Source organism: Chiloscyllium plagiosum, unplaced genomic scaffold (assembly GCF_037043375.1).
Source record: "Chiloscyllium plagiosum isolate Xiang-an unplaced genomic scaffold, Cpla_swu_hap1 HiC_scaffold_13, whole genome shotgun sequence".
NCBI classification, from domain to species: Eukaryota; Metazoa; Chordata; class Chondrichthyes; order Orectolobiformes; family Hemiscylliidae; genus Chiloscyllium; species Chiloscyllium plagiosum.
In genome coordinates, this window is record NW_028270151.1 from 85,785,376 (window position 1) to 85,798,056 (window position 12,681).

Sequence of the window (12,681 nt, forward strand, 5' to 3'; positions counted from 1 at the left end):
GGTCCTCTGGTGTCCTCCCACAATCCAAAGATATGCAGGTCAGGTGGATTGGCTATGCTAAATTGCCCAGTGTTAGGTGCAGCAGCTAGAGGAGAAAGGGTCTGCGTGGGTTACTCTGCAGAGTGTCCATGTGCACTTGTTGAGCCAAAGGGCCTGTTTCCACACTGTAGGGAAATCAACCTAACAAATGCTCTCTAGATAAGAATGATCTTAATATGCTGAAATTCCATTTTCTGTTTGAGGAAGAAACATAAATGAGAGCCTGAAATGATTTTAAATTTAAAAAAAGTGATTAGAAGTGTATAATGGTAGCTGGCTAGACTGGCAAACTATAGTTCAAATAGAAATGGTTGAGAGGTTGTGGCAGATGTGTGGGGATATTCCACAACTTTCAAGAGGAAGAGACAGCTAAGTTAAGGATGATAGCAAACTAAAAAAAAAAAAAGTACAATGCTGCAAAGATGGTGGTTAGAAGATTGGTAACATTTTGGAAACTTGAGTGCGTGCTGAGAAGAGTGAAGTGAAACATTTATTGACTTGTCCTTCCTACCAACCAAATTAGAATTTTATTCTTTATGTTGTGCAGGAGCAGAAGAGCTCATGGAGTTTATGTGCATAGACTGTGGAATGCTGCAGGGCATGTTGAGAAAGTGAAGGACGACAGGCTTTATGAATAGAGGCACAGTATAAAAGCAAGGAAAACTATGTTTAAAAACTTTTAAATAAAGTAATGGTCTAATTGGAAGGAGAGTTTTGTATACAAGCTCTGGGTACCACTTAACAACAATGTGCAGAAAACATGCATGAGAATGGCTTCAGCAAGGAGAGATTCCAGTTGCATGGATAGGTCAGAGAATCAGACTAATTCTCCTTTAATATAGATGGTCAGATGAAAGGGATTGGCAAAACAACCAGAGTCGGCATGAGGAAATAAAAAAGTAGCTAGAGATACTGGCAATTTCACCCATGGCTTTCTAAAGGGAAATCAGATAATTATTTAAAGGAAAACAGTTTACAATGTCACAAGAAAAAGTAATAAAATGGGGCCAGCACAAAGCTCTCAGAAAATTAGCACAGATATGAAATGCCAAATGGCCTCCTCCTGTGCTATAGCCACTTTAATGATTTCATAACTCAATTCAACTTGGGAACTTGAAAACGAAACGCATCATTAACTATGCGGCCATCTGCTGTTTAGTTGCCACAACAAAATTTACATTGGTGGACATCCTTCAGTCTTTCCACATGAACTGCCAAGACCAAACCAACAAATTGAATGATAAACTTCAGATTGTAGCAGATAGGTTGTACAAAAACACAAGCAACAGTGCAGAAAGACTGGTTATTCGTTTTTTTTTAATTTTGGATTTATAAAATTCCAGTGTCATCCATATCTCCTATACATTTGCATATCTCCATTCAGAGTTAAGGCCAATGGGTCTTACATGGAAACTGCTTGTTCTTCGTATTGCATCAACATGGAAGACTTGAACAGATGTGAGCAGTGAAAACAGGCCCATTTCTCAAATCCTTCATAACTGTATCAACAGGGCAGGATCAATAGCAGACAAGGAAATGTCATTGGAACATTGATGGTTTGAACAAAAAAAGGACAAAACAGGCCACGGTACCTAATGCATGGACATCCACTTCAAAAGTAAGCTGAACCTAAAGTGTGCCAGCAGGCTGCCAACACTGGCTGAGTGGTGTTCTGCTAAAGAACTTAGTACCAAATTTGCACCTGGTGGTCTTGGGACATTATTGCTACTTTACTCCTTACATTAGGGGCAAGTCAGCTTTCAGCTAGCATTCTCAGCCTGCAGAGGGGAATTGCACACTGACGCCCTGAGAAGATTAGCAAGTTGTTTCAAAAGAAAAAACAAATTTTTTTTATCCCAGTTAAATCGAAGTATTATCAAACTGAGATCTACAAATTACATTTAAATCTGCAAGGTGCAAACTCACATATGAGCACATGCAAGTACACAAGGGTAGCCCCACCTCGGCTTTAAAGTGCCAGCAAGAAACTATCACACTGAAGAGATAGCCAGCTTCTGAAAGGGCCACTAATCTAATCAGTTACTAATTCAGAAGTGACTTAATTATCACTACATTTCTTAATTGTAGGAATAGCCAGATATTGGCATCAACTAGATCAAGCCAATTCTCCTTTGGGAGGGGTGCTGTAAGGGGGTGGGTGGGGGCTCGGTCTTCTGCTTTACACGTGACAGAAATGCTCAATAAATTGGACAATGCTTAACAGATTAGAAATCCATCCAGTATTCAGCAAGATTTAAAACAAAACTGGGACCTGATTATGAAAGGAAGCCAAAGTTATGAATCAAAAACAGATTCATAGCAAAGCGACTGGGTTTCCTATCAAGTCCCAGAAACAGACTTGGAAACAATAGTTTAAAAATAAAACAGATTCAACTCACTGGACTGTGGATTGTGACAAGAGTCTCTCTCACAGTCAAGTGAGTCTATGGGGAAAATTGGGTGAAAAATCAAAACAGATGATTGCATTTTCAATAGATTAGTGTTTTTGTCAAGTTTTCTTTCTCCTTGTAGATCTCAAAGTTCAGTTTCTCAAACAAGCTAACCCAAAAGTTCAACGGGCCCTGTCCATCAGTACTACCTTTTTTGTTGAGGTGTGGAGTAAAGACCCAATCACAGGGAGTGGCAATGGTGGGCAAGACACAAGCTACCAAAAAAAAAAGAGAAGTTGCACTTCCTATTCATAGGTTATGCAGTCTGCTCTCTCCTTCCTAGCCACACACCCTCAACCTTTGGGTATTGTGCTGTGCTAAGAGGGCTAATGTGTGGATTAACCCAAGTGCATGATTTACTAGGAACCAAAATCTGGCTATTAAGATTTACCAGCCTGAGGTTATTGACCCAGAATGTGTAGTGTTGGTGGGGAACTGCACAGCTCTTGCCACCCTCTCCTTACTGTTCAACATGGGCAGTCCTCATTTGCATGAGAAAATAAATTCCACTTTGGAAGAGGAAGATTCTCTTTCAAGATACTGTTTATATCAAATTACAAGTAGGTGGTATACTCTATACACTGACATTAATGTGCATTCTGTAAGTTAGCTTCTTTTGAGCTCTTTGGAGTTGACACACTGACATGACCAAAGTCAATACCACGCATCTCTATGTATAATAGATACATAGCATGCACAAAACTTAATTTAGTGCTTTTTCTGTATACAGAAACACCAAATAAGCCTAGGGTAAACAACTAAGTCATTTTAATGTGTCTCAGATGTTCTCAAATGGAATGAGAATTTCTTGTTCAAATAAAATCTGCATTATGAAAGAGCAATTGGGCAAAGAAATACCACTTCAGGGATCTCTGCAGCAGGAGCAGGCTGAAAGTTTGAGGTTTCACCCTTCTTCATTGTTCATCAGTCATTGCCTTGGCTTTGTGCTGTGTTTGCACAAAGAAACTTTGCACAAAGCAATAAGTCTTTGGCTGTGGGACAGTTTAAGCGAATCCATTTGGCTTGTTTTTGCATTTTTTTCTAAATCCCCTCAGTGCTCATTTGCTGTTGGCCCTGTTATGGCAAGTAGAGTTCCATTTACATGCTGTGCTCAGGGGTTTGCTCACAGCCTCATTTTTGCACAAAGCAATATCATCATATGCACAATGGCCCAACCATTAGGATAGGGGGAAAACAACCAAGGCTGTGCACATCAAGTGACCTGGAACAGTGGCATAGCATAGGGTCTACCGGCTAGGGAGGAACACCTGATTCAAAATGAGGTTAATTTAAAATGAGGTCAGCTGAGCTGTGATTTAAGGACTGGATTCACAGTCAAATTTGAAGTGCAGGTGTTAAAATGGGCTTCAGAGCTCTATGGCAAGTGGCAGTTGAAGGGTTAAAGCAATTGCACTTTTAACCAGGAAAACTGCAAAGATAGGCAAAAGGATGCAGACTCCAGGGATTTTAAAAAAGAAATCAGGAGACCACAACCCCACCCAGTCTTTGCTTCAAATTCCTGCAGATGTTGACTTGACTGAAATAAGCAGTGGACCAAGTTGCGTGGGTAATTTGGATAAACACTGCAATTTGGGCCCTTGCATCGAATCAGCGGCAAACTGTTTTCAAACAGTTGTTTGTCAGGGTGTGTGGAATGCCGTGGGGTTTAGAAGCACGCAACTGCGTGGCTATAGACGAGGCTCGCGAGTATGGCCTTCAAATCACGGCTATTGTGTTTTTGGAAATGACTGACACAGGAAGTAATTTTTGCTACACTAATTACTTGCTAGGCTGCTGAACTGGAATCAAATAGGAAGCACATTGTGGCAACCCAGCAATACGAGGGGATGGGGGGGGGGGGGGGGGGGGGGTTTGGAAAATAGAGCTTCTTCCTGCTCAGAATCTTTTCGGTCCCCACGGTGAAGTCTTTGGAGCAACTGGAGCACCAAAACTCGGGAAGTCTTCAGAGCTACTCATGTCTGGAGCCTGGAGGAGATAAAGAATTCAAGTTACTTAGCAATTCAAATACAAGTTACACGGAATTTTCCCCAAAGCAAGTCAAATCACCAAATGAACATAAAATTATAAACACATGTTTATGATCCCAGCCTATGATAATATTGCACAAATCAGATCCCAGTACAAACCTGGCATGATAGATTGCATTTTAAATTTTTCTTTTGCAGTTGTTTACTCACACAAATATTCACAAGTCTGAAGATGTCCCTTAACAGAGCACATGTTCATTATGCAAATGGAAAAACAAGTAATTGGAAAAGTTAGAAAGATGCTAATACAACATCCAAACAAGACTACAACCTATTTCACATCTTATCCAGTCTTTTATCTTGGGACTACTATAGCTATTTTTTTCTAAAAAAAATGACCCTGCTATCAAGGCCGCTGGCATGAACCTCAATTCTGATAGCTTAAAAACTCTACAGTTCTAAAAACTCAGGATTTATTTGCATGATCTCCTGGGTTGGAAGCTCCACAGATTGGAAGCCATTTCTGCTGACTCCCCCTGAACCAAACTTCATCCATTTAAAAATGAAACAGAGAAACTATTTTACCTTCCGATCTGAACTCTGGATTCTTCAGAATTAAAAACTTAATCTTTTGTTGTGAAGTCAATTCTAAAGCAGTTGCTTTAATATGTTTAGTCTGCCTGTCAGAAAGCCAACAGTATAAACATTTCACTCATTAACACTATAGCGGTTTTCCCCAGACACTATTACAATAACGTGCTTGCTTGTAAGTGACATATTTAGGTCACTTTCAAATGGACTCTCCTTCTAGGGAAGAAAAACACATTTTCACACAGGATGTACTCTCATCCATTCATTCATGTTCTATAACCCCAACATAATATGATATAGTCCCCAGGTTGAGAATGAGTTCTCATCTGGAGTCTCATTCACAAGTTGATTTATAAGCCAGAACATGCTGGAAAGCAGGCGTTCACAAGTACAGCAGGTGTTCATATAATGGGTCTTCAAAATTACAAATATGATCCCTTACATGAGTGTAAGTACAAGCATTTGTAAGTTACTCATAAGTTGGGGATTCCCTTGTATACTTTTTATCTCACTGTTGTTTTTTAAAAAACCAACATTGATTCATATCAAATTGGAGGAGATGATTTCTTGGATTGGGCAGATCATCTTCTCTTAAATCTTCAAAACTTCTCTACTCTATAGCTGAAAATCCAGCCAGTTTCAAACCTGGCCTAGTTCAAGATGGAAGCTAAGAACATTAAAACTAAACTAGCCTGCCAAACTGAGTGGGAACTGCACAGTGCAGAACACACATATCAAGAGTAAACGGGTTTCTTGGGGTAAGAGTCACCCAGGCATAATCACTGGAAGCAAATGTTGTGATCAGAGTGTATGAGTTTACCAAAAGTTGAGTACATCACGCTACAGGTGGTTAACATATTAAGGTACCAGACACTTGGAAAAAGAGCCAGGTGGAAACCATTATCAAATCAGATTGAACTTAAAGAAATGCAGAGTGAAATAATGCAAAATATCACAATTGGAAAGAACTAGGCTGAAGAACAATCTAATAATCTTTCTGTTCCAAAATTTATTTCCACTTTCAATCTTAAACTCTCAATTTTAAAATATAAAATGTTTGTGTTTCAGCACATTTCCCCCCCCCCCCTCCCCAAGATGGTTGGGTTGTTGGAGGTGGACTGCACCTTGCCCTCAGTCTAGGAGCTAGAGTTGCCTTGGGATCAAGGTTTACTATAATATATATACACACACACACACACACACACACACACACACTTTAAAGCTTCTGTTCCAGTTTACCAGTAACTATACACAGGCTGCCACATAAGCCGAGAGTAGTCCAGTCCTCCCAGATAAACAAGCCAGTGAAGCATGAAGGCTCCTTACCTTTTCTGTGCTACTGGTCCATGGTGCATCTCTCACCACAAAGCCCTTTGAGGTGGTTTTTGGTTCATCCACACGTGATGCTGATTTCATGTATGCCTGCATAGCCTCATTTTCCACAACATCTGACATCTAAAAAGATAGGAGAGAGATGGATCAAGAAATAGTAGGTGGACTATGTTATTCAGCCCATCAAGCCTGCTTTAATATTCAAAAAGATCACCATTTGCTTGATTGTGGCCTCAACTCTACTTTCCCACTGGGCCCATAACTCTAAACTTCCTTGTCAAATCCAGAATCTACCTAAATCAGCCTGGAATATATTCAATGAGCTGACCCCGTTGTTCTGTGTGGAAGATTTTCAAAAGACTAATGACCCTCAAGAAATTACTCATCCACCTTAGCATCAATAAGGTTGCACAGGGTGGCATAGTAACTCAGGTGGTTAACACTAGTGCCTCAGCCAGGGGCATGGGTTCGATCCCAGCCTCCGGTGTGGAGTTTGCACATTCTACCAGTGTCTGCGTGGGTTCCCTCCCACAGTACAAAGATGAGCAGGTTAGGTGGACTGACCATGCTAATAACTGCCCATATAGTGTCCAGGGATGTGCAATCTAGGTTGGTCAACCATATGAAACACAGGGTAACAGGGATGAGGTGGGTGTGGATGAGATGCTTAGAGGATCAGTGCTTACTCAGTGGGCTTAATGGCCTACTTTCACACTGTAGTGATTCTACGATTGTCACTTAGCATTGACTGACTGACTGAGGTCTAGAGAGTACATCTGGGAGTTTGGTGCAGAAGGCAAAAGGTGACTGAGTGGAGAGTTTGATGAAAGTTGGGGAAGGAGAAGCATTTTTCTTTTGGATACACGTGTGGGGCAGGATGATGAACAGCCAGAAGTCATGACCCATTTAAGTTAGGACGGAGTTCATCATGGAAATGGGAAATGAGGCACGACCAAGTGGATCAAATGTCAGTGGGGGAGCATTTAGGAGACAGTGATCATTGTACATAAATGCCCAAGATGGTGAAGAATGATGGTAGTCAATCCACAGTCAAGTGAAAACAAAAAAAACAAAACACCAACTGGCAGAAAGCTGACTTCAATTGCGCAGGAATGGAGCTGGACAGGTTAGACAAATGAAAGTTTGGCTGCAGGAATTGTAATTGAACAAAGGGTCACCTTCAAAGAGGATACAGCAAAGGCACATTCCCTCAAAGGGAAATGTAGGGAAAACACATCTCCAGGTCCCTGGCTGTCAAAACAGAGAGTAAAATTAAGATAAAGAAGTGTTGCTTCTGAGGGATCAGGTAGCAAGTACAATGGAGAATGAAAAGGTTCAAAGGGGAAATGACAAAAAAATATAAGAGAAGCAAAGAGGAATATTGCTTCTTTGGATAAGAACAGGAATCCTCAAGTCTTCCATAGTCACATAAATAGCAAGAGTAAGAGGAGAATTGGGGGTGATTAGGGACCATAAAGCAGATTTACACATTTTCGCCCAAGGCATGGCTGAAGTATTAAAACAAATTCTCCATATTTGTCTTTACCATGGAACCATGAGAAAACTGTCATTAGAAGGAGCTCAAAACTGACAAGGAACAAGTGTTTGATAGACTACTGGTACTCAAGATTGACAAGACACCAGAACTGGATGAGACATATCCAATGAAGGGTGCTGGCCATGACCCCACAGTCTTTTCTAGACTCTAGGTGACAAGAAAATAAAAAAAAAACAGGAAAATTGCAAACATCACCCCTGTTCAAACAAGGATGCAAGGAAAAGCCCAGCAAATACAGTCCCGTCAGTTTAACTTTCATGATGCAGAAGCTTCAAGAAACAAATTACTCAGGATAGTCACCTGGAAAAAATGAGCAAGAACCTGCATAGATTGAGGGGGTGAAAATAAAGTTTAAGTCACTGGCTAGTTTTTCTTTGACCTTTTTTGTCAGCTGTTCAATGATAAAATCTTTATTGATGTGGTGTACAAGGACTGCCAGAAGGCATGCAATACAGTGCCACATAATAGACTTCAAAAGAAGAGAGTTATATTCATGGAATAGAAAGGATAATAGAAACATTAGTACAAAATTAGTTAATGAATTCAAAACAGAGCAATGCTTAATAATTATTTTCCAAGCTGGATGAAGGTTTGCAGTGGAGTGCCTGGGGGTGGTATTTGAACCCTCACCTTCTGAGAAAGATTAAGGATCTGAATCTTAGTGCACAGAGGATGATTTCAAAGTTTGTAAATGATACTAAAAACTTGAAAGCATTGTAAACTGTAAAGAGGATAGCGTAGACCAAAAAAAGCGAGTTGGAAAGAGAGCAGGTTGATTAGATTAATTAGATTCCTTACAGTGCGGAAACAGGTCTTTCAGCACAACAAGTCCACACCGTTCCTCCGAAGAGTAACCCACCCAGACCCATCCCCCTACTCCCTAATGCACCTATCACTATGGGTAATTTAACATGGCCAATTCACCTGACCTGCACATCTTTGGATTGTGGGAGGAAACCGGAGCACCCGCAGGAAACACGCAGACACGGGGAGAATGTGCAGACTCCATGCAGCCAGCCGTGAAAAACGTATAGCACACTGCCTGCAGAACTGGGGTCAAACTCAATAGGATCATGCAGTTCCAATCTGCACGTCTAACAATAAAAGTTTGCATTTATATAATGCCTTTAATGCAGTAAAATATTTTAAACGATATTGCACAGGAGTTTTAGCAGTCAAAATTTGACACCAAGTCATACAAGGAGATAAAAATTACCAAAAGCATTATCAAAGAAGCAGATTTCAAAGAACATCTTGAGAGAAGACAGAGAAGGAAGGGTTTAGGAAGAAATGCTGAAGCTCAGGAATTTGACAGTTGAAGGTACTTCCATCAACAGAGCACTATCAGGGAAACACAAGAGGTCAGCACTGGAGGTGCTGAGAATTCCCTTAAATGAAACCTGGTGTCAGTATCATAAAGTCACTAGAAGGTCTGCTGCTAAACTGGGGTGCACTGTTACGTACTGGTTGGAGCAGCAACACTTAAACTGATACTTACGTATTCCTCTTCCAAGTTCAGGAGATGATCAATAGCCTCATCCACATTGTCAGGCAGACCAGTCACAGTGACACAGTCAAGATCTTCTGCCCCAGATGGAGGGAAACGAATGTCAACCTGCACACAACAGAAAAGGTGAATTACCTGTATTTAAGTAGTGTCTGTGAAGACATCAGATAAATACAGTGAGGTGTATCACAACTTAAGTTTAAAAAAACCAAAGAAACAAACAAACATTAAAGATAAAACAAATTGCTGGAAATATTCAGGTGGTCTTTTCTCTCTCCTTAGATTCCAACAGCATTAATGTTTCAAGTCAACTGCCCTTTGACAGAGCTGGACACATCAGGGCTGTAACACAATTTAGACAAAGTAAGTAGTCAAGAAATGGTAGAGGAGGAACGAATCAAAAAGGGACGGTCTGGGACAGGATAGAGAAAAAAAAAGGAGATTGAGTGACGATAGGGATAGTGGTGCATGATGAAAGGGCTGATAATAGGACAAGTAATAAAAGGATGGTCTAGAGAAGGTATACATTTATAAAGCAGAATCTTCACCTATTTAAGTTAAGGGCAGAGGTAATGATCTGAAATTAAACGAATGTTACAGCCTTCTGTATTGACTTCAGGTGTCCCTTATGTTCATGTTAAGCTTCATTAGAGTAGGATAGGAGGCAGAGTAAGGTGAAGAATTACTGAACCCCAGCATGGCTAATACTTGTGGACTGAAAGATATTAGAGCAGAGGGTGTGGTGCTGGCAAAGCACAGGTCAGGTAGCATCAGAGGAGCAGTATTGATGTTTTGGGCATAATCCCTTCATCAGAACAATCTCATTTTCATTGAATCTCCTGCTCCTCGGATGCTGCCTGACCTGCTGTGCTTTTCTAGCACCACACTCTTCTGATCTCCAGCATTTGCAGTCCTCACTTTCTTTTCCCTGATAGAAATGTTCTGCAAAGGGGTCACCCTCTAATCTGTATTTGGTCTCACCAATGTAAAGCTGACTCCACTGTGAGCAGCAGATACAATATTCTAAACTAAAAGAAACGGCTGGCTGATTCACATGGAAGGTGTGTTGGGTGCTTGGAAAAAGAAATTAGGAAATAGGCACAGGAATAGTTTTTCATGAGTTTGTGGCGAAAAGGTTTGGGTTGGGGTTCACGTGACTGAGGCAACAGACAGTGGTGTGGATGGTACAATCCCTTCAGAACATGGAAAGTGGACAGGAAGGGAAGCCAAGTGACAGTGGCACCACACCAGAGGGGGTTAATTGTGAAATCTGTTGAATGTGGAAGCTGATATGTTAGAAAGTGAAAGATAGGCTTTTACAAGGAGGGATAGGGATCAAAATGGAGTTCAGGCTCTTCAGTGAAATTGCTTCAGCAGTATAGGTCAAGGCCATCACATCTCTCCCATTCTTCCTCATACTGCCAAAACTCTTCATTCCTGAATGACACCCTACACCCGAGTCCAGATTTCAGATTAATATCTGTTCTTACAGGTTATATCATTCCATGGCACAGGAGGGTCTGCTTCTCTGGCAATCCTTGCTTAAAAAGGAAGAGCCACAGTTTGCTTTTAGGATTAACCTCACTGAAAACTTGGAACAGTTAAGCAATGACAAGATGAGTAATGGTCAATTTATTTGACCTGACCAGGATTGGAAAATTAGGACTGAATTTACTTGGGAGCTCTGGTTAACATATTGAGCATTTAAGGATGATTAACCGCACCAATGCATCATGAGCACTGCTCGGAGAGACATCGCATGTGTTTTCTGTTCATTTTCATGACAGTTGGTGAACTCTTCCAGACTTGGAAGCATAAAAATGCCCACCACATTATCTTTTCTGATTTTATTCATAGTTTACAGTTGATTTTGGTCTCCTGTTGAGTCATCATAGAATAGAAGCAGCTCACCTTGAAGTCCTCCATAATCTTTCGGATGGCTTTTCCACGAGCACCAATAATACGGGCATGGACTTTGTGGTTAAGAGTAATGTCTTCAGATATCATTTCCTCCAGCTCAGACACTATTTTCATGATGGCTTCCTTGGCAGTTTCTGTATTTTTCTCATACCCAGTGATAGTTATTTGATCCTAAAAACAGAAGCAACAAGTGGTCAGAAGTGATAGATCAAACATCCTCATGCACTGTAACAAATATCTGTTCCACTGACTGACATTATCACTTTCCTCTTCATCCAGCAACACTGACATGACTGACAAGCTGCCCTCACTCCAGACAGTGGGCCACAGTGCCCACCCATTTGACAACATTGAGGAACGTTGTCAACTCCTTGATATTGGGGAAGCAAGGTACAGACCGAGTAGCCACTTTATCGAATACCTACATTCCCTCTGCAAAAATGACCGAGTTTCCAGTTGCCTGCCACTTAAACACGTCAGTGTTCCCACGCCAACATCTGTCTCGAGCTTGCTGCAGTGCTCCAGCAAAGCTCAGTGCAAGCTGGCAGAGCAACACCTCATTTGCCACTTGGGATCTCTGCAACCATCTGGACTCAATATTGAGTCCTACGACTTTAGGGCTCAAGCACCTTCTCCCATATTCTTATCCCAGTCCCCATACCAGGCCTTATCACATGGGCTGCTACCACACAACCCATTATCAGCTACAAATAGTCCCCATTACTAGCTATTCATTCTCCCAAACTGACCTTTACCCACTCATCTGTCCACTGTTCTTCTCTCTCTGCCTTTCATTTACTCCTCCCTCCTCCACCAACCTCACCTTGCACATAATCCCCCAACCTTCTCCTAGCTACCATCGGTTCTGAAGGGTCACTGGACCCGAAACGTGATATTCTGATTTCTCTCCACAGATGCTGCAAGACCTGTTGAGTTTAAATGTCACTCTATTTTTGGGATAAGAATCTCTGAAGTAGGGGTTAAAGCTATAGTGCATCTTAAAAGTATGTTCACACTCCAATGAGATGTGTTACATGCTGCTGGCAATTCCAATGGATTAACGTGTTTATTTAGAGGAAATTTAACAAAAGAAAATTATGCGACAAGGAGGATAGTCATAATTTAGATCATAAAACAGCAATTTCTGTTTTTGTTTCTGAATTCCAGCATCTGCAGTTTTTCTTCCTCCCACCACATGCCCCCCCCCACCCTGACAATGTTGTTAAGAGTTAGTGCCATGCCCCTAACATTATGTGAACATTACAATGAATTAACAGTACAGATATTGGCCATTTG

The 12,681-nt window shown here is 41.1% G+C and overlaps 1 protein-coding gene across 2 annotated transcripts in view; it reads right to left on the reverse strand.

The window, feature by feature from the left end:
- Positions 1–1,336: 1,336 nt before the first annotated feature.
- The window catches only part of hdlbpa (high density lipoprotein binding protein a), a 70,881-nt gene continuing 59,536 nt past the window's right edge, over positions 1,337–12,681 (reverse strand). For both annotated transcript variants that reach the window (XM_043701739.2, XM_043701738.2), the window contains exons 25-28: positions 11,377–11,556; positions 9,457–9,573; positions 6,395–6,523; positions 1,337–4,475 (exon numbers count right to left, since the gene is read on the reverse strand). In XM_043701739.2, coding sequence (XP_043557674.1) covers positions 4,386–4,475; positions 6,395–6,523; positions 9,457–9,573; positions 11,377–11,556 — 516 coding nt within the window. In that variant the 3' untranslated portion in view covers positions 1,337–4,385. The remainder of the gene's footprint in view (positions 4,476–6,394; positions 6,524–9,456; positions 9,574–11,376; positions 11,557–12,681) is intronic.